This window comes from Scaptodrosophila lebanonensis, unplaced genomic scaffold, assembly GCF_003285725.1.
Source record: "Scaptodrosophila lebanonensis strain 11010-0011.00,11010-0021.00 unplaced genomic scaffold, SlebRS2 tig00000072-arrow-pilon, whole genome shotgun sequence".
In the NCBI taxonomy this organism is placed as follows: domain Eukaryota; kingdom Metazoa; phylum Arthropoda; class Insecta; order Diptera; family Drosophilidae; genus Scaptodrosophila; species Scaptodrosophila lebanonensis.
The window spans coordinates 516,337-535,958 of NW_022060558.1; the positions used below are offsets into that span (position 1 = coordinate 516,337).

At 37.9% G+C, this 19,622-nt stretch overlaps 2 protein-coding genes across 2 annotated transcripts in view; both read right to left on the minus strand.

Annotated features, from left to right (window-relative positions):
- Positions 1 to 2,198: 2,198 nt before the first annotated feature.
- Positions 2,199 to 4,308, minus strand: LOC115625075. Its single transcript, XM_030519963.1, has one exon. It carries the CDS (start codon positions 4,046 to 4,048, stop codon positions 2,909 to 2,911), a length of 1,140 nt encoding a protein of 379 aa, XP_030375823.1. The 5' UTR covers positions 4,049 to 4,308; the 3' UTR covers positions 2,199 to 2,908.
- Positions 4,309 to 6,938: 2,630 nt separating this feature from the next.
- LOC115625384 (irregular chiasm C-roughest protein) overlaps positions 6,939 to 19,622 on the minus strand; it is a 164,877-nt gene continuing 152,193 nt past the window's right edge. Inside the window, 1 exon segment of the mRNA XM_030520421.1 lies at positions 6,939 to 8,379. Coding sequence (XP_030376281.1) covers positions 7,207 to 8,379 — 1,173 coding nt within the window. The 3' untranslated portion in view covers positions 6,939 to 7,206.

Below are 19,622 nucleotides of genomic sequence, written 5' to 3' on the forward strand. Positions count from 1 at the left end.
AAAGTAACCGAAGTTTTTATTTAGTATTAAATACTCGGAAGTGCATTGGACTTCATCGGACGGTTTCAACAGATTTGAACACACTTTGCAGTCGTGTTTCTTCAAGAGCTTATGCAAGAGATACCCTGCAAAATAACGCAAAGCATTCTCATTGAAAGCGTCTTGAATATTCAAATCTGTTGCTTCTATAGCCAATTCTAATTCTAATTCGTCATCAATGAAAATCAAGTCATCATCTTCAGAAGATGTTAGCTGTGATGATGATTGATTTGACCCACAGTCTTGTATAATGTTAATCAACATAGTATCTTCATCGGGGGCACAGTTCCCAGATACTGTTGTTGATGTCAAGACTTTCATGTACAACATTTTGGACATGATGAGATTAAACTCAACCGATGTAATATGTTTGTTCATATACAACATTAGATCGGTAACAAATTTGAGCGGCGAATTAAAAAAAAAAACAATATATATTAAATTATCAAAAGATGTACATACATATAAACATATATGTATGTATTTTTATTTATTTAATTACACTTGTTTTACAAATTTTACCACATTTTGCGACCCTTAAATGTACTTATTTTCATATTAAATATCGGCTAATTTGCCAACCGACATTTTTACCAAGAACATAAATAAAATAATATATTTTTAAACTAATATTTTTGAATTAATTGGATTTAAATGCCAACTGACATTTTTACCAAATATTTTGTAATTAATATGCAAGTCAAACAAAAATAAGAAATAGTCTATCAATAAAATTGCTTGTGCATAAATATAAGTTGAGGCAGGTCATGACAATGTCAAGGTCTGCATATGAACACAACATTTGCACACATAAATATGTATGTAATTGTATGTATGTGTGCTTTTATAGGCGTTATGAGAAACCCATACACTACTGACAAACTTCACTTGCATACGCATCCCAAAATACAATGCGACAGAAATATGGCAACAGTGTATGAAATTCTGATGCCCATGTAGCAGGTAAAATCTGAAAACGAAATTGAAGCTGCTGCTCGCAAACAGCAAAAGACCAAATGCACAAATACATATAAACATATACATGTATATATGTGCACGCACACATACAAAGAGCATAAGCGGCGTGAACCGACCGTCTCTGTAGACTGCCTCTCTGCGAATGAAGTGAAATTCGCTCACAGAGAGCACGAATGCGACAGCTCCCAGTCGGCTCATAGCCGAAGTGCGACAGCTCCCATTCGGCAAATACCCGAACAGCTATGGGAGCTGTCGCTAACAATTTCGATGGGACGTTTTCGTTGTATGAAATGACGCATCTATATGTTGTATGGTTAGTGGCCCAAGTAAGCTCATTTAAAGTGTTTCGAGTGTTGGTGCTCCTGTATAACTTGAAAGCACTTTCAAATTATTATTATCTAACATTGGGCTGCTCAATGATAGAAACAACTAATTATTACTTACCAATACAAGTATGCTGAAAAATAAAAAGCGCCATTTTTACCCATTTACCCAAAACAGATGGCTTTTTATGCATAATTGCAAGAAGTTTTCGTGTTTTCTTGAATTTGTTAATATATTGATTTTACTTTCTTAGACATCAGCGTCTTCCTTCTGAAATTAGAATTTGCTCATCAGATCTATGGTTCATTGGAGCCGACTATTCTCATTCGCTTGCCCAAGTTTTTGCTGCGTAATGCTGGACGATGAGTGTGGATCTTCACTTCCATTTAAGTCAGAACGCAATTTTGTATGCTTTGAATTTTCTTTTATTGCATGCACATAAAGGTTTTAGTAATATTATATATATGTATGTATATATATATATTTTGTTTTTGATTTGTTTGACATTTGCATTTCGTGTTACTAAACTACAAGTTACAACAAATTACATACATACATACGCCAATATATGTATTTATAGCCACTCATATACATATGTACTCGTACAAGTATGTATACACGGGTACATATGTGGCTTATATGGTTGCTATAATGTGTATAATAATCTTTTTCAGTTTTACTTTACTTCAATTGTATGTATGTTTGTTAATGCATATTATACTTTTTTATTTATTAAAGTAAATTACACAACACATGCATTTTAGCTTTTTAATTTGAGAGCTCAATTTGTTTTGTAATTTCTTTTCTTTTTTGGTTGTTATTTGATTTTCATAAATTTTAATTTTGTACATACATATATTTGTAAATGATTTCAATTACATTTATTTGGTTTTTTTTTTTTTTTGGTATTTGGTTTTGATGTTCATGCATATATTAATAATTTACGAAATTAATGTTGTATTAGTGGTAAATTGTGGTTTCCAATTACGCGAATATAGCGCAGAACTCTTTGGATAGGTTTAGTGACTCCAAGCAATTTTCATCTCATCCACATCCTCTCATTTGACTTCCATAACGACGGCGGGTTTTAGACTACCTTGCATTGCTTTATTAGTTTATAAAAGCGTTGCCTCTGTCGAATAGTTTGATTAATGAATAGATAAAAAAACATTATCCGTTAAGCTGTGCTACAGGTAAAATTTTTGCAATCGGAGTGATCTAGCGTATAGTATAGGAGATAACTCAAAATTGGCTGGGGTCGCTTTAATTGGTGACCCCGACCTAAGCAATCGAAAATTAGAGGTTCTGATGATTCTTCTCCTATGCTAGATCACTTCAAACGCGTCTGCTTTATTAAAAAATGTTGTAGCTGGTGTGTTTTGAGTATTAAAAGCTAAATTTATTATTTAATAATGTGATGCTTGTCAGTCACGTAAATGGCAAAAGTGTTGGAAAAGCCTGAAGCGCTTCAATTGCTGTTGCTTGATGGATCAGTCACAAAATGGCAAGTGTTGGAAAAGAAAATGTTGCAGTGCTTCCTCGAAACTAATCGTAGACATACCCGTACCTACAGTAGGGCGCTGTGAAGATTTTTGCGGTGTCCCGGTTGTGGGGTCTCCCCTTCGGGCTTGCTGTAATACTTACGGGCCTGGACGTTCAAGTCATCGAGCAGTAGCTCATTGGAAGACTTGGAGCGTTTGGGAAAGATGAGGACATTGCGTAAAGGTGTGACATGCGCCACATTGGAGCCACGCGGCTTGGGCGGTGGTGCGGGTGGTGCACGCTTCGTTTTGAACGAGGCCTTCTTCAGTTGACGCACAAAGGACTGACTCAAGGTGGAGCCTCGATTGAAATCGGCCACTGATTCGCCATTCAATTGAAGTTGTGCCGGATACTTGCGCATGGCAGCCAATGTGGAGGCGGTGGTTGGCTGCAATTGCTGTTCGGAGTTGGTTTTATTGAGGGAGCGGCGTGAGCGTTGCGTTGGCGTTGTCGTCCCTACCACAGAGCTGTGCATATTACTGCCTTTTAGGCGCTCGAAGAGATTGCTCAACGTGTTGGAGCGTTGTTGCAACGGCGGTGCCGGTGCACGTGGCTTCTTCAATGCACCGCAACTGTGTTTGGGTGTGCGGCCGGCATTTGTGGTGGGCGTGGTGGCTGCCGTTTGTGTCCTGCTCGCAAACACATCGTCGTCGAGCTCACTCAAGCTGACCAGCATATTCTCATCGTCATCCTCATCGTACAGATCATCGGTATTGGTGGCCGTATGGACTTGGGCTGTGTACTCATCCCCATTCTCTGTGTCGTCCTCATCTACGCCGCTGTAGCGCGCAAAGATCTCATCAAAGGCGGCATTCACTATAAAGCTCTCGTCCTGCAGTTCCTCCTCGCTGGTTTGCTTCACACTTGAGCGCACCCTGTGTTGCGGCGTCAATGTGCCGAAGAGATTCTTGCGATAGTCGTCGGCAATGCTGCCAAAGCGTTGCTGCAACTGCTCCGTGGAGTTGCTGAGACGCTGCGTTGGCAGCTGGTCCATGGAGTGGCGCGATTGCTGACCATTCGAGCGCAATTTGGCCAGATGTGAGGCTAACGTTTGGGTGCTACAACTATTGGTTAGCTTCGTGTTGTTGGTAATGTTGGTGCTGTGCGTTAATTGTTGTTGCTGTTTTTGTTGGCGGTGCATTTGCTGCATGAGTCGTTGACGCATCTCTTGTGATTTGCGCTTCAATTGGTTGTACTTGCTGTGGCTGGTGCTGCTGGTGTTGTTGCTGTTGTTGCTGTTGCTGGGTGGTTGCTGTGGCTGCTCTTCCACATCCACTTCCACCTCAACCTCATACTTACTTTGCTGCTGTTGTTGTTGTTGCTGTTGTTGCTGCTCGGCTAGGCGTCGCTGCAGCGCCAAGGTCTCGAAGGTGTGCACTACACTACCCACATGCGTGCTGATTTCCGGTATGCCGAGGTCACCACTGAAAAGGTCACGCTGATGTCGCTGCTGGGTCGAGAGCAGCTCACCCCCGCTGGCCCGCTTGCTCAGATAGAGGGCACTGGCGGAGGCGCTTTGGCGCAACGGGGGCGCCGGGGGCGCCGGGACGCAGTGATGGTGATGGTGATGGTGGGTCGGACCGCTGGGAAATTGTTCGACAAATTCGGCAGCTTCCTGCCTCCAAAGCAAATTGCCAAGCTCATCGTGGGCGCTGGCGCAAGCGTGTGTGGACGACTGTAGTTTGTGTTTGGTGTGTGAGTTGTGTGTTTGATTGTTGTTGTTGTTGTTGTTGTTATGTAGCAGATGTTGTTGTTGTTGTGGTTGTATTTTGGCAGTTTCAATTTCAAGAATTTGATCAATGAAATAAACAAATAAAAACTAATTAGCTGAGAGGGTCTCTTTAAAGGAAATTCATGAAAGTAGTACTTAGCGGAAGGGTTGAAGGGGCTTTAGAAGAGGGGTGCAATATTTCACTTGGTGAGCTTTTAGTTCAGGGTGGTTCGCATAGTCGCTTAGTGCGTCTTAATTCTAATTTCAATCCATACATAGTCTATTTGAATAAAATTTAACTAAACAGATTATTTGCCCACAGAGAGAGGCGCATGCCTGAAATTGTCAAATGGGATTTTTATAATTTTTCAAATCACACTTTGACAATTTGCAGCACATTTCCAATTAATTCTATATACATATAAGCTTAGTTAGAATTTCTTAAACTAAAACGATTATCCGTTATACCATTAATGGGCTAAATTATTTGTTTATAAACTATTTAAATGTTAATTCATTTAAACTAAGCTTTTAAGTGGAATTCAGTTGAACAGCAACACAAACAGCTGCCTGCAGCAAGAATTTTCACTTCATGTTTGTCTTTACTACGAATATGAGTGAGTGTGTGTTGTTGTTGTTGTTTTTTATTTTTGTTTCTGTTTGTATATTTCCCATGTATGTATGTATGTTTTTTTTTTCAAGCATGTTGCTGTAGTTTGCAACATTTTTTACCCAAAAAAAAACGAAAACAAAAACTGAACATTACTCATACATTTATTTTTGCAGAAGGCACAACATTTTGTGCGTGTTTTTGTTGTTGTTGTGAATAAGTTTGCCTCGCATTTGCGATATGCAAATTGAGAGCTGACTGACTGATCAAACTTTTGCCCACACGTGGCGTATGCGCAATGCGTCAAAAGTTATGGCACGACAAGAAGGTTCCCCAGACAATAATCCCCCAGTTGTACCCAGCAGTTATTGCTGAGGCGCGTTAAGTTTCTTAGAATGCTAAATCAGAGTAGGGGTTGAGAGTTCGGCCAACGATAAGACAGAATTCATATTATTTTATATTATATTTATATTATATTATACTTTCAAATTCAAAGCTGGGTGTTTACTAAGAATAATTATTTAATTATATAGAGTAAATGCTCTTAGAGAAATAAGGAAACCAAGTGCCAGAGATAAGAATATGAAATACTTTCCTTTTTGTTGTTTCTAAATCACCATTCAGGTTCGAAGTCGAATAATCACTAAATTAAATGAGTTTCAAGCCCTTGACACCTATTCAAAATATACCAATTTTTTTGGAGCGAAAAATTTCCTTTTCTATATAATGGCGAAGCTATTGCCTAGAAAATTATAAGCGATGATTTCTGATCAAAGATTAAGGATAGATATTGAGCCTTAGTAACTCAACAAAATGTAATACTATTAAAATATACACTAATTAATTTCGTATTTTTGGTAGTGACTATTACGTACAAATAGCCGCCGGTTGCGATTTTTGTATCCAACAGATTAAGAAAGTTGGGCGGGGAAAAAGAGGCTTAAATTGAGGAATCATGTAAAAATAAGCTATTTATTGGATCTGGAAATTATCAAATAACAATTATTTGGAAACAATTCTTTGGTTATATCTAAAAGCTTAGCTTTTGTCGCTTTTCTATGGGTCATTTAGCTTAGCACTTGTAGGAATTATTACGAATCTTTTTTGTCGGTTTTCTTTGAGAATTTTAAATAAAGTAAAAAAAAACACCTTTTTATATCCAAAAACTACAAAGCTTTTTTTTTACTATTTTTTAAAATATAGCAGATCGTTGCTTTATGTGTTGATAGTACTTATGACAGAACAAGAAAGTTTTCCATTAAAGCAAAATAAACACAAACGTTTTGAATTTTCGGTTGAAATAACTGAAATTTTTTGTAAAAATAATTAAAGTGTTTGCTAATAAAAAAAACTATAATTTCTGTAGAAACGGAAAGTTCTTTGGTTCCTAACCAACAAGCAAAGGTCGGTAAAGATATAATAAAAAAATATTTGGGACATTTCTTTAATTCTCAAAGTCGAACATAAGTGAACTTTTTAACAACTGGCTGTAAAGACGAAGTGCTACGATATTTCAGATTGGTTGGAGGGTAGGAGGATTCTATAAAGACAGCAAGCTTTAAGCATTTTTTGGAAATCCAATAATCCGCATAAACTCTATAAAATCACCATCTCCTCACATGTCATATAATAAAAAATGTATATAGAATAAATATATATTCACAAAGTTAATGAAACAACGGGACAATTTAGGGATATTGAGTTTGTTGCCGTTTACGTTTTTGGGGTCTCACTTGGTGGTGCAAATTCGAAACATATGGAGCAGATCTGGAATTGTTGGCCATATCCATACATTCATACATACATAGATAGTTATTTTTTTCGTTTTAAATATAATGGTGTTTTAAAGGGATGTTAGTCATACGAGTACATGTGAAAAACTTGCAGCTGTGACAGTTCGATGAGTGTGTTCTTGTTTATCTGGGTGTGTGTGTGTGGTTGTTGTTGGTTAGTGTGGGTATTCTGGTTGTTGTTGTTGTTGTTGGTGTTGTGAAAGTCTAATCTAATAGTAGTTATTATCAAATGGTAAACTATCACTGGAGCTTGAGTAATGGTGTGGTGGTGGCTGTGGTTGTTGCTGTGGTTGTTGGTGCTGACTGGTGTTGCTGTTGCTGTGACGTTTGGACACCTGTTGCTGTTTGTGGCTGTTGCCGCTGGCGCACTTTTGTTGCTGTTGTTGCTGTTTGTGCATGGCCTTAAAATCATCCTGTGACTTGCTATTCTTCGAACTGTGCTTATTCTTGTGGCCCTTGCTGTGTTTAGTGTGCTTCAAACTGTGATGTTGCTGTTGCTGGTGGTATGGCTGTGGTGGTTGCTGTAGCAGCTGTTGCTGCTGCTGCTGTTGCTGATGTGGCTGACTATAGCGGCCATTGTGCTGCTGATGATAGTGTTGCTCAATGTGTGCAATGTTGCTGCTGCTGTGATAGTGTGTGTGATGTTGCTGGGAAGTGTCGCTGGCAGTGCCACTGCTACCATAGCTATAAATCTGTGACTTCGACTGACTGCGATGCGATTGCAAGTTGGCCACACTATAGTGGTCGAGACTGTCAAAGGTTTGCAAATAGTGTGGATTGATTTGTGTGCAATAATCGCTGCTGTGTTGCTGTGATTGCTTGCGATCGAGTGTGTTGTTGCCGCGCTGGTAGTGTGGTTGTTGTTGCTGTTGTGTGCCCTGCTCCAGTGAACTGAAACTATGCAGATGTGTGGTGTTGTAGCTGAGATGTTGATAGTGTGAGTCGGAATTGTGTGGCTGTTGTTGTTGCTGCTGTTTGGCACCATTTTTCATGGGCAATGGCGGCGGTTGCTGTGGTGATTTCTTGTTTGTGTTGCTGTTGCTGTTACAATTCGATTTAAAACTATTGCTGCCGCTATGCAAGGCCAGACTGTTGCTGCTGTTGTTGCTGCCGCCGCCGCCGCTGCCACTGCCACCGCATCCAGAAACGCCGATGTTGTTGCTAATATCACCTTTCGTTTTGATCGCTATGAACGCATTGGGCAACGGTGGCAATGGTGGTGTGCCTGTCGGTGTCGTTATGGTGGTTGCTGATGATGAGCATGTGGTGGTTGTTGTTGCTATTGCAGTGTTGTTGTTGTTATTGGTGGTTGTGGTGCTGGCCACGGCAAGTTCCCGCTACGCGATATGATGATTGCCAAATGTGCGAAGCACTGGCACGCTCTGTATTGGTTGTTGTTGTTGTTGTTTTTGTTGTCGATGTCGTCGTCGTCGAAAACATTGTTGGTGGTGATGGTGGTTGTTGTTGTTGTGTTGGTAGTGCGGGGCAGATAAATTAGAGTTACAATTGATTGGGTAATTGTGGTTGGTGGTTGTTATTTCAGTTTGATTTGTGTGGTTGTTGTTGTTATTGTTGTTGTTGTTGTGTGTGGCGCAATTTTGTGGTTGGTTGTTATCGGAAAATGAAATGTGAGAGCGTTAAAAGAGACGAAAAAAAAGGAAAAAGAGTAGACACTTATCATATAAGTTGTGTATGATATATCATATATTTTTGATTGTTAATAGAGACATTAGTGTAGTTGTTAGTAAAGGCGGTGTATATTTGTTATTGTACTTTTTGTTGAGTATGTCTCATTGTGTTTCTGGTTGGAGTCTTGTTTGGTGTGTTGTTGTCCTTAAGAAAGACCTTGTGAACTGGTATACACAAAAATGTACAATAAATGATTATTAATAAAGAAAGAAAAATTGAAAAAGTGCATTTGTTATCTAAGAGTGCACAGAAAATAATAAAACGGTTATGTAATTTTTAATGCTTGAATAAATCAACAAAAGCTATTTGAATTCGTAACAGACGTTCAGAGCATTAAGTTAAATGTACTTCAAAACAAAATATTGTGCAATTATTTGCTTAAAGCACTCCACTTAAGCCTATTAAGTTATTTTTACAAGTGTGCAGATGCATTTGAGTTTAAAAATATTAAATACTATGTATATACTTTTAAATGGCTTTCGTCTTAATAATAGTGCAAAATTACATTTCCCCATAGAGACACAAAGACAAGGCAGGACACGACAAGAAACGAACGGGCGACCAACTTCAAATGAAATTTCATGCATGAATGCAGGCGCGCTAATGCGGCCAACATGACAGGCTAATTTGGCTAACGTCCTGGCAAGGCAAAGATGGCGAGAAAAACTTATTAAATTTGAGCCAAGCAAGAGCAACAGTAACGGCAACAACAAGCAAACGCAAATGAGTTGCAAATAGACCCAAAAAAATAAGAGATGAGAAGACACCAGAAAGTGGGCATCGCACTAACCAAGAAAGCTAATTAGCCAAGCCAGCAATTTGAGGCGAAAAAAAGTGAGCATAAGTTTTATTAAAAAGTGTGGGGCGCAGGCATGAAGGAGTAGCGCTAATGCGTGTGGCAAGTGCGTGGGCGTGCCACATTTAAGTTGCAAAAAGGGAGACAAGGCATGAAGAGGTACTGAAAAAAAGTTAAAGCTACAAATTGTGGGTAATTGTAGGCATGAGGTATTTAAATGGTGCTGAACATTGGTCTCGACTTGAAATTAAAGGAGTGCTGTCACCAAAGGCAGGCAAACAAAATGGCTGCCTGCAGACATGGCAAGCACTCGACAGTATTCAACTGCACTTAATGCATAGTCAATAAAAAATGGCGGTGAGACACTCACACACACTCACACACACACAGTCAAATGTAGGCAAACATGCATGGTAAACGAAACTTTCTTTCATTTCATTCAACGCACTCAAAAGGCACACTAGGGGCCGCACTTGAGAAACTTATTCTCGAGCAACTTTCTTTTACTGCAAGTATTGCTGCTTCTCCTTCCCTACTTTGCCATCTCTTAGTTCTCTAGCGTGCACATAAAAGTTGACAAGCGTTGACATAATTTTACGCGCAATGACAACATGTCGTCGACGGAAGTGTGCATGTGCATGTGTGTGTGTGTGTGTGTGTGTGTGTTTGTGTGTAGCCCCACAAGTGCGGGAGGCAAATAGGCGAGTAAGTAAGTGCCGAGTACCAGGCGTGTAGTGGCTGTAAAAGTAAATGTAGCAAGAGGCAAGCACAGAACGAGCGAGCAGAACAGAGCACAGAAGAGAAGAGAGGAGAAGCGAAGAGGCAACAAAGTCGAAGATGTTGCTGCTGTAGTTGTAGTTGTAGTTGCAATTGCTGCTCGAACATTTTCTGCATCATTTACATGCGCATATTGATGGAAATTTAATAGAGTTGCCACATAATTGAGGTATACATTTGTGGCTGCCAGACACTGCTAATGATGGATGATTGGTAGATGGGGGGATAGTCTCTCTTATTTTGCCGCACAAGGACCACATGCAGATGAATCATTTTATATGACTATGGAGAAGAAGAAGAATATGATTTACGAACCAAATGAATGAGAAACCGATACAGACACTGCGTAACGAATGCAAAAAATGGCGAAAAAAGCTGGAGAAAATGAATCAAGAACATGCGTCGAAAGAGTAAGTCGTCCATCTTTGTTGAACGCAAAAAATGATTAAAAAAATATTAGTAGAGATAGAGCGAGGGTTTTCCTGCGTGAAAGTATCGCGATTTACTAAAAAAAATGTTTCATTTGTATCAAAGCTACAACCAATTCTGGGAGATGCATTGGTGAAATGAATTTTAAAAAATTTGGATTTTATTTTTGTTAATTTTTAAATTAAAACCTCTAGCTTTGCATTGCTCAAGCTCTTGTGCATTTAGTTCATATCTAAGGAGTTATTCAAGTTCTTAATCCGAAAAAAGTTTGAGTTGTGGTATTAGGTTTTTAAGCGACGTCCATAAAATACTTGTAGGAGTCACCTAATACTTTTGTTAATAACTGTTAATTAATATACAAATATACTTTTAAAATGCATTGCCTTGATTTGTATTTAATCTAAGAATAAATGCGTTCTCTGTATTCCTAGATACAAATTGCGAATTTTAAATATTGATTCGATGTGCTGGCTTCGCGTTTGTTAAAAGTGCAATTCAAGGTTTGTCTTATAGAATGACTTTCCTTTATTCCCTTTTCAATTATAAGCCAATTGCTTTCAAAAATAGTCGGAAATTTTGTAAACTTTAAGGATGAAATATCAAGTAAATCGAGTTTTTTTTTTGATTATTTTTTATTTTTGAACTATTTTGAACAATTAATCAAAATTTCGAAAAGGCTCCAAATATAACGAAATTACATTGATATTATTAATTAACCGACAACAACTTTTCAAATAAAATGTATCATAGGACGACGTTTTTTTTTCAAATGTGGCCTAATGGGAATGCAGGAAAGCATTCATTCAAAAATATATTTTTTTCAGAATATATGCTTTATCAAAATGATTTTTAGACTATGATGTGAATTAGCTTTGATGCAATTTCGTTGCCACTATTTCAGGAAAACACAAATAAAAAGCTTGAGGAATTAATAAAAAAATATATTTGAGAGAGGAACTTTAAATGAAAGACAAAATTAAGTAATTTGCTTGATAAACCAAAGACAAAGTAAGGGTCTTGATGATTAATATACCTAAGAAAGTAAATTATGAAAAAATATGAAATAAATGCTACAAGGAAAGTGTTGAGTAAAAGTATAGAAAGAATAAGAGAGAAATATTTAAAAAGACTAATCTGGGCAGAATTCGCAAATGCTTTGAGAATGCCTAAAGAATGTCAGAAGGAAAACAAACAACTGAGATTGTTAACTCAATTACAGACTGTGAATTGATGTGAAAATTGACGAGCAGCCGCTTAGGCAGCAGGACACATACAAAAGGAGCACTTAAGTGGCGATGGCCGTCAATTGTGCGCCATCACCGCCGCCATCATCACCACCACAATTGCATAACACATCATGGGGGATTGTTGTTGCAGTTGCATTAGTAGCAGGCAACATTATCAGCAGGAGGCAGCAACTGTAGCAGGAAGTGAGTTGCCGGTTAACGTGCCAGCGTGTGTAACGCAGCGTAACGGAAGTTCAACTCAGTGCCACAAAAATTTGAAAACTTTGTAAACAAAACTTTTCGGGCACTGCAATTTGCTCTTACTCTTGCTGCCGTTGCCATTGCCGTTGGCGGGCGCGAAATGCAACGAAAAACATCAGGCTAGAGACCTTTTTCTTTGGCAACATCAAAGAAAAAAAATTGAAGAAAGGGAAAATAGAAGTATGGAACGGAAGACGTCTTTCCAGCTGCTTCAAACTGTCCTGCAACTTCGACGCGACTTGCTTGTCAGTTGCACAAAAGTTTTCCACACGGCAAATGGTAGCGAGTGGCTGTAGTTATGCTAAACTTGCCAAAGTTGTGGGTGGAGGGGGATGGGTGGGTTGTGGGTGTGCGCAGTCTGTTTTGCATGCACACTAACAACAGGAAGACCAGGGATGGGAACCAGAGCTATGTAGAAGGAGCGAGAGCAATGTTTTTGAAGCTTTCATCAATTGTCCAGCGGAAGTTTGCCTCAGCAGCCATTTTGACACAGCCAGCGCCATTTTCGACTTCCGCTTCTCCCTTCCCCCATCCCTTTTCCCTTTTCCCTTTCCACCTTTCTTCGCTCTCTATTTGGCTCTCGTTTTTAGCATTTCGAACATCCGTGGCGCTCGCTCAGCCAGCCGATCAAAGCTAACTGCACTTTAAAAATAACTTCCAACTTGAGCAAGCAAAACAAAAATCGAAAAAGAAAGTACTAGAAAGGAAAGGCAAATTCTTTGGCAAATATTGCATTGCTGTGGCAGACTGCGGTGAAGGGCTGAGGCGTGGCTGCTCGTTTTGCATTTCATTTGAGGCGAAAGCTACAAGTTTCAGTCATTGTTGTTGTTTTTGTTGTTGTTGCAGTTGCTCCTTATGCTTTGTGTACAATTGTAATAACTATCTCAGCGAGTGTTTGAAATGCGTTTACCAAAAACTTTTTGCCGCTTCTGCAATGTTTATAGTTTTTGCATAAAGTGCACGTGTTTTAGTTTCGTTGCACTCGAAAAAAAAATCATAAAATAGTGTGTCTACTACTTTTTATCTCTTATACATAAATTTATATTTTATTTGTGCACCATTTAAAGTTGTGTGGAAGTTATTTCTTTTTTCTTTTTTTTGGGAAAAGTTGCTGCAAGTAGATTTTCTTTTTTCGGAAATATTTTAGACTTTTCTGCGTTCATTGCAAACATTTATGAAGGAAGAGGAGAGACAGAGAGAGGGACTACTTACCTTTAATGGCCTTCACCTAGTAGTTGTTCATGCATATAGCTTCCATAATATTACCTATTACGTATACGCCATGTGTCCATTCAGCCCCCACCACCGCCTTTTACGTATGTATGTTTGTATGTAAGTACGCATTATCTCAAGTAAAATGTGCGAGCAAAAGCAATTCATATAAATTTCTAAAGACATGCAATTAACTAGAATTCAACTAACGGCCGCAACGCATTAAATTGGCCATAAGCATTAAGCATTATGTGCCGCAGAAAGCATTGTAAATCACAATAAATTACAATGTGTGTGGCACATGGCAGGAGCAGAAAACCAGAAAAGTGGTGTGCAAGAGATGTATTTTAATTTCATACATATATTTGTGTGTGTGTGTTCGTGTATGTGTGTGTGTGTGTGACGGCCAAATGGCAAATTGGGTGAAACCCGCAGTGAGTGCGTTTAAATTAAATGATAAACACTGATATGCCCATCTGTGCGGGCTCTAGAGTTAATAATATGAGAGCTGGTTCTGATAAGAAGGTAAGGTACTGGTTCGCGGAAAATTTGTCAAATCTAAATAAATAAGCTACGTTTTTTTCCCTTCGCATCTATTGCTTTTTAAAACCTAATTATTTATTAAAAAAAAAAATCATTTTACAATATTTTTTGCATGGAAGGGAGTTAGTTTATAAGCAAAATATTCTTTCCCCCATTTCTTTAAAATAGCTTCTTATCTTTAAGAAGTTTATTACTTTTCGGATTCAAAGCAGATAAAACTTTCCTTCAAACTTCTCCCTTTATTATTTAGAAATATTACGATTTGTATAATTATAGTTCAGTTACTTTGAAATCACCTTTAATGATGCTTTGGGTAATTTGATTTCATTTTACTTCAACCAGTTATATGAAGAAATACTGAAAAGCAAATTCTCTAGAGCTGTTTTGGAATGGGAATGGAAATGCATCGCAATTTTTCGACAAGACAATAGAAATTTCGAAAGGAAACGGACTAGAATATTTCAAAATCTTATGCGAAATTAGAGTAATAAATGTGAAAGCCATGAGAAACCACCTTTTAAATGAATGACATTTAGATATATTTTGTGAATAAAGGTTTTTGTTCATGATTTCTGCAATTGAAATGCCAATCGGCTTCATTACTATTATTTTGCCCTTTCAATTCACTTATTTCTATAACTATTTTTTACTTGGCTTACAAATCTTTTCTTCCGATGCCTTATCCCACAAATGTTGATCGCTTATTGAAGACAAATTGTTTCAAAGTTTTTAAATCATATATAACTATATAATTTTGCAAGACTATCTATTTTGTAAAGGTATAAGTAGTTTAATATTATTTTTAAAATATTAATTAATTATTAACTAATTAATGTGAGCTATACTTTTTATGGCTTGATGGCTCAATACTGTGTGATCAGTAATAATATTGTCTTCTTCGATAACTTTAGAATAATGGTTTAACATTTGCTGACTGTATTCGATATTTATTTGAGAAGAGTCGATATTTTATTCGAAGGTATTTATGGCGCAGACACACCCCTCGAAGAAGATTGTAAAGGACACTCTCTTGAAGAGTTTTGAGTTATCGTTAGAATACCCAGCAAAGCAGCTAACAAGTTCTAACCAAGGCAGCGCTTCTTATAGAGGAAAATATCATATTATAAGTACTTCCTCTGATTATATACATAAATATCTGATAGTTAACAGTCGCTACGATAGGCATTTTGTTTTAACAGTTAACCAGTATGTTGTTTTTGTTGTATTTATTGGAAACATATGTTAAAATTGCATCCTTAATTGTGTGGTTGATATCATTCGGTCAGGAAAGGTTGAGAAAGGAACCATCTATCTTGAAACAGCACATACTTTTACATACTTTATATCGGTTGGACCTGTTACAGATTGTAATCGCTATCAATATCCTGCCCTATCCTGTGAAAAATAAATTCTTGATTATAGACTTTTTTCTCAACAATAAGAAAAGTAGAGCTATTTTAATCGCTTTCGATCCAGTTCAGGAAATCGACAGCGCAGTATTCACAACTTCCACAAAAGCTTGTGGCGAGTTGTTGTTGTTATTCACGCACCTGCGTAACTTTCATTTTAATGGAGGGAGTGTGTGTGTATATGTGTATATATATAAGGTACAAACAACGCGGTCAAGCGGCAACGGAAGCTCAGTTTGCGGTCTTTTGTCGTTTGTTGTTGTCGATGTTGCTGGTGTTTCGCCTTGGGTCGCAAAAGGGTAAGTGCGTTGGTGCTGTCCCAGTGACCAACAACGCTCAATTGAATTGCTTGACCTGACGAGACTGAGATGGCGAGACTCTGTTGGCTGGTTGTTCGGCCGATTTTGTTTTGTTTGCTGATTGTGCAAATATTTTTAAAGGCATTAAAAGCGAAATGGACGACGCCGGGCCAGGGCAGCGCTTGGACAGCAATTGTTGGAATGAATTCACCGCAATTTAAATATTAACGCCCAATGCCCTCTGCCCGATATGTAGCCAGGAGTTTCTTTTTTTATATTATATTTGTTTCAATGATGAAGCGCCGTTGACTTCTTGACCAGCTGCAGTTCGTCGGTGTTGGCCAAACGCTTCCACTTTAATGTTAACAGCCTCGTTACATTTTATTGAACGCACGATGGTTGAAATTTGTGTGGTCATTACGAGCGCAGAAAAAAATGTAAAAAGGTACGAAAATTGTGATTATGAACACACAAATTTACGCTTAAACTGTACGCGGATTGAGGGGAGTGTGCGGCTGTTGTAGTTGTTGGCAGGGGCGGCGCGCAATTTTATTAAAAAAAGCGCCAAGTCATTAAATTTTATTACAAGTTTAATTTTTCAATAAGGCAAATGAATGAATGGATGAAGGCAAAAGTAAAAGCGGCAAAATGAGCGCCTTCGAAGTTACGAATACGCCATGTCGGACTGGTTGGTTGGGTTGGTTGAGGTTAGGATGGCTGCCCATTTTAATTTCTGCGGTTTTCTGCAAATTGCGCAAAAGTTAAAGCAAATTATGCGCCTTTTGATGTCTTAGCGCACATTTTGCTGTTAAGACTGATTGGAATGACTTAAAAAGCGGCTCACCACAGCCACAACTTCCTATCCATCCTTCCTCCCAGGAGCACAATCATTGAGTTTGGGGCGAGAAGAAGTGCTGAAGTGTTCGCGCTGGCAATAACAGCATTTAATTAAAGGATTGCATACCGAAACTTTTAGGACATTTAGTGGGCCTGGTAATACAATTATCTAAGGAATTTACAGGTCGTTAATTTATATCGAGAATAAGGCAAGAATTGCTTCTAGTTTTCAAGTAAACTGAATTTGGAATGTGTGTTTTAATAACTCTAACATTTACAATGGCCTAACTTAGATTAAGCATTTAAATGGGAAAAATACTAATTAGGAGTAAAATATTAAAGATTGCAATTATTTGATAGCTGCACATTACAATAAGCCTTTCAGAGATGGAAATACTTGAAGTTATTTGTTTCAGAATTGCAAGGATGCCTATAACGAAGGTAAATAAATAATTATGCACAAAATAAATTGATAGAGAATGGATAGAAATGATCTTGAAATGAAAGCCAGTCTTTTGTTCTCTTTTTACTTTCACTTTTCCTGCATTTGTATTTGTTTAGAGCTTTATACATTTTTCATTTGTTACTTGGAGTTCTGTATATCAAAACTACATTTCCTAATACGGCTCTTCTGCATAATAACTTACAACTTAAAAAACATTCATAAATATGTAACCAAAACTTTAAGCTTGTTTCGATGTTCTATGTTGTTGCTATTGATTTATTTCTCCTGTTTATTAATTCCTAATTAAATGCTTACATTTGTTATTGTTTAGCTTTTTTTTTATAATTTATACTTGACAATTATGCTATGAAAACACATTCCCACAATTGACCCAAAATAAAATTCATTTCAAAGGCATAATGTTGTTGTATGAACGATATTACGGTGGTCATGAGTTGTGGAATCTTTCAAAAATATCGCGCACTTTATAATAGAATTTGTTTTTTAAGATGCCTGATTGGTAGTCGCATAAACTTGAATGTCTTTAGCTGCTCTATATGTGTATTTTCTTCTCATTTTTTGATCGAACATTAATTAACATTAATTTGAAATAACACCCAGCTAACTAACAGCTAGAAACCATTCTTATATGGGTCTTTATGCCCATTATATATGTGATTTAATAAAATAAACATAAATGCTTGTTTTTTCACTGATTTTAATAGGTATTAGAGATAAGGAACAAATCATCTATTTTTTCATATGATCAATGTCTTTTTTACCCGGGCTTTTCTGGATCTAATCTACCGTGTAAAACCAGAATTATGTGTATTCCTATTATTCACTATTTTAGCTGTTAATCTCTATTGTCAATGACATTAAAAACTTATCTACACACATAAAGTAGATTCCTTTAATTAAGCTACCTTCATTATATTTCGCTTCATCAAGCTAATAGAATTACAAGTATCTTCGACAACTACTTGTATAATATTGTATCGTCGTCATTGTGCACTTTTTTATTTTGGTTACTGTAACCGTAAGTGTTAAGAATACACTCTTGTTGCCAACACGAATTTTATGGCCACTACATTGGTAGCCAAGTTAGTGGCGGGAAAGCAAAAACCATAAAATGCAAATTTGTCGGGTATTATGTTTTTTTCGGTTTTGCTTCAACATATTAAAAAATAAAATGCACCTGCAGACAGCGACAGACAAACACACGCACAAACATAAATTACATTAATAGTGCTCTTCGTGAAAACTTAAGTGGAACCAGAGCGGGGAGCGAGTGGGAGAGTGAGAGAGCGAGAGAGATACGCTCGCTTATATAGAAACATACACACTGGAGCTCATTCATATGAAGCAAGCCATTTATGACATCCGCGCGCCGCTCAAGCAAAAAAGCAAGACTGAGGAGAAGAAGAAGGCAAATAGTAAAGAGCGAGCGTGGGCGAGAGAGAGAGAGAGAGAGGAATTGAAGAGTGTGAGGGTGGACAGACAAAAAATGGCAACGCATAAAAACCATATTAAATATTGTTGTTGCATTTATTACTGTCGTTGTGTTCTTGTTTTTGTTGTTGTTGTTGTTGTTGCTATTGCTATGACACTCTTTTGTCTTCGGATGGTGTCTCTGCTGCTGCTGCTGCTGTCGTCGTTGCTTCCCAGCTTTTTGTTTGTCATCCTTTAATGGCGCAATTAGAGCACACAAATGCGTTTGCATGAAATCTGAAAACTGAGAGGCTGCTGCTGCTGCTGCTGCTGTCGTTGCCGTTGCCTGGCATCTCATAAAGGATTTTTAATAATAGTGCCAAATTACAATAGGCGGGCACTAACACACTTCAAAACACACACATCCACATACACATGAGCACTGGTTTTGCTCTTGTGTGTGTGTGTGGAAGTAAAAAAATTGCGTATACGCCTGGGCACTCTGAAATAAAAGCCGCGACTATGCAAAGTTGCGTGCAAGCTGAGACGCCTTCTGCTGCCTTCTATTGCCTTCAGCTGCTGCTGCTGGGCGTGTCTGTCTTCTCACTTGTTGTTGTTGTTGTTTTTTGTAATTTGATGCGCCATTGTTTGCCGCATGCGTTTTTCATTGTCTCTGACGACACTTTAGTGTTAGTTGAGATTCATTTTTCTTCCATTCATTCTTTCTTCTTTTTTTTTGGGTGTTTTTTTCAGTGTTTAGTTCTCGCTTAGCCATAGCTCTGCAATTTTGGCCATTGCGCTTTGTGAGCGTAATTTATGCGTGCATTGTTTCTTCATTTAACAAGCGTCGCCATTAGTTTTGCATTTTAGCGAACTTCAAATAGATACAGAGTGTGTGTGTGTGTGTGAGAGAGAGAGAGAGAGAGCATGAAGAGAGCAGAACTCTTCGTTGAGCAGCAGCTGCAAAAATTTATGAGCCAAAGTTTCGCCAGTATTCTTTTTGAGTTGTTGTTGTTGTTAGATTTTTGTTTGTTTGGCTTATTTGTTAGTCCCGTTTGTTGTTTTGCCATTGCTACGTGGCCTGGCCACAAACTTTTCTCAGTCTCATACTCACTCACAGTCGCTCGCTTGCTCGCAAGTTCATTTGGCTCATGCACACAGTGGGAAAAGTTTTGCATTGAAATTGTTTTTTGATGTGCATGGCAAAGTTGTTTTTAAATAGAGACAAAGGCCGCATACTGCTTGCAGTTGCTGTTGTTGTTTTTTTTTTT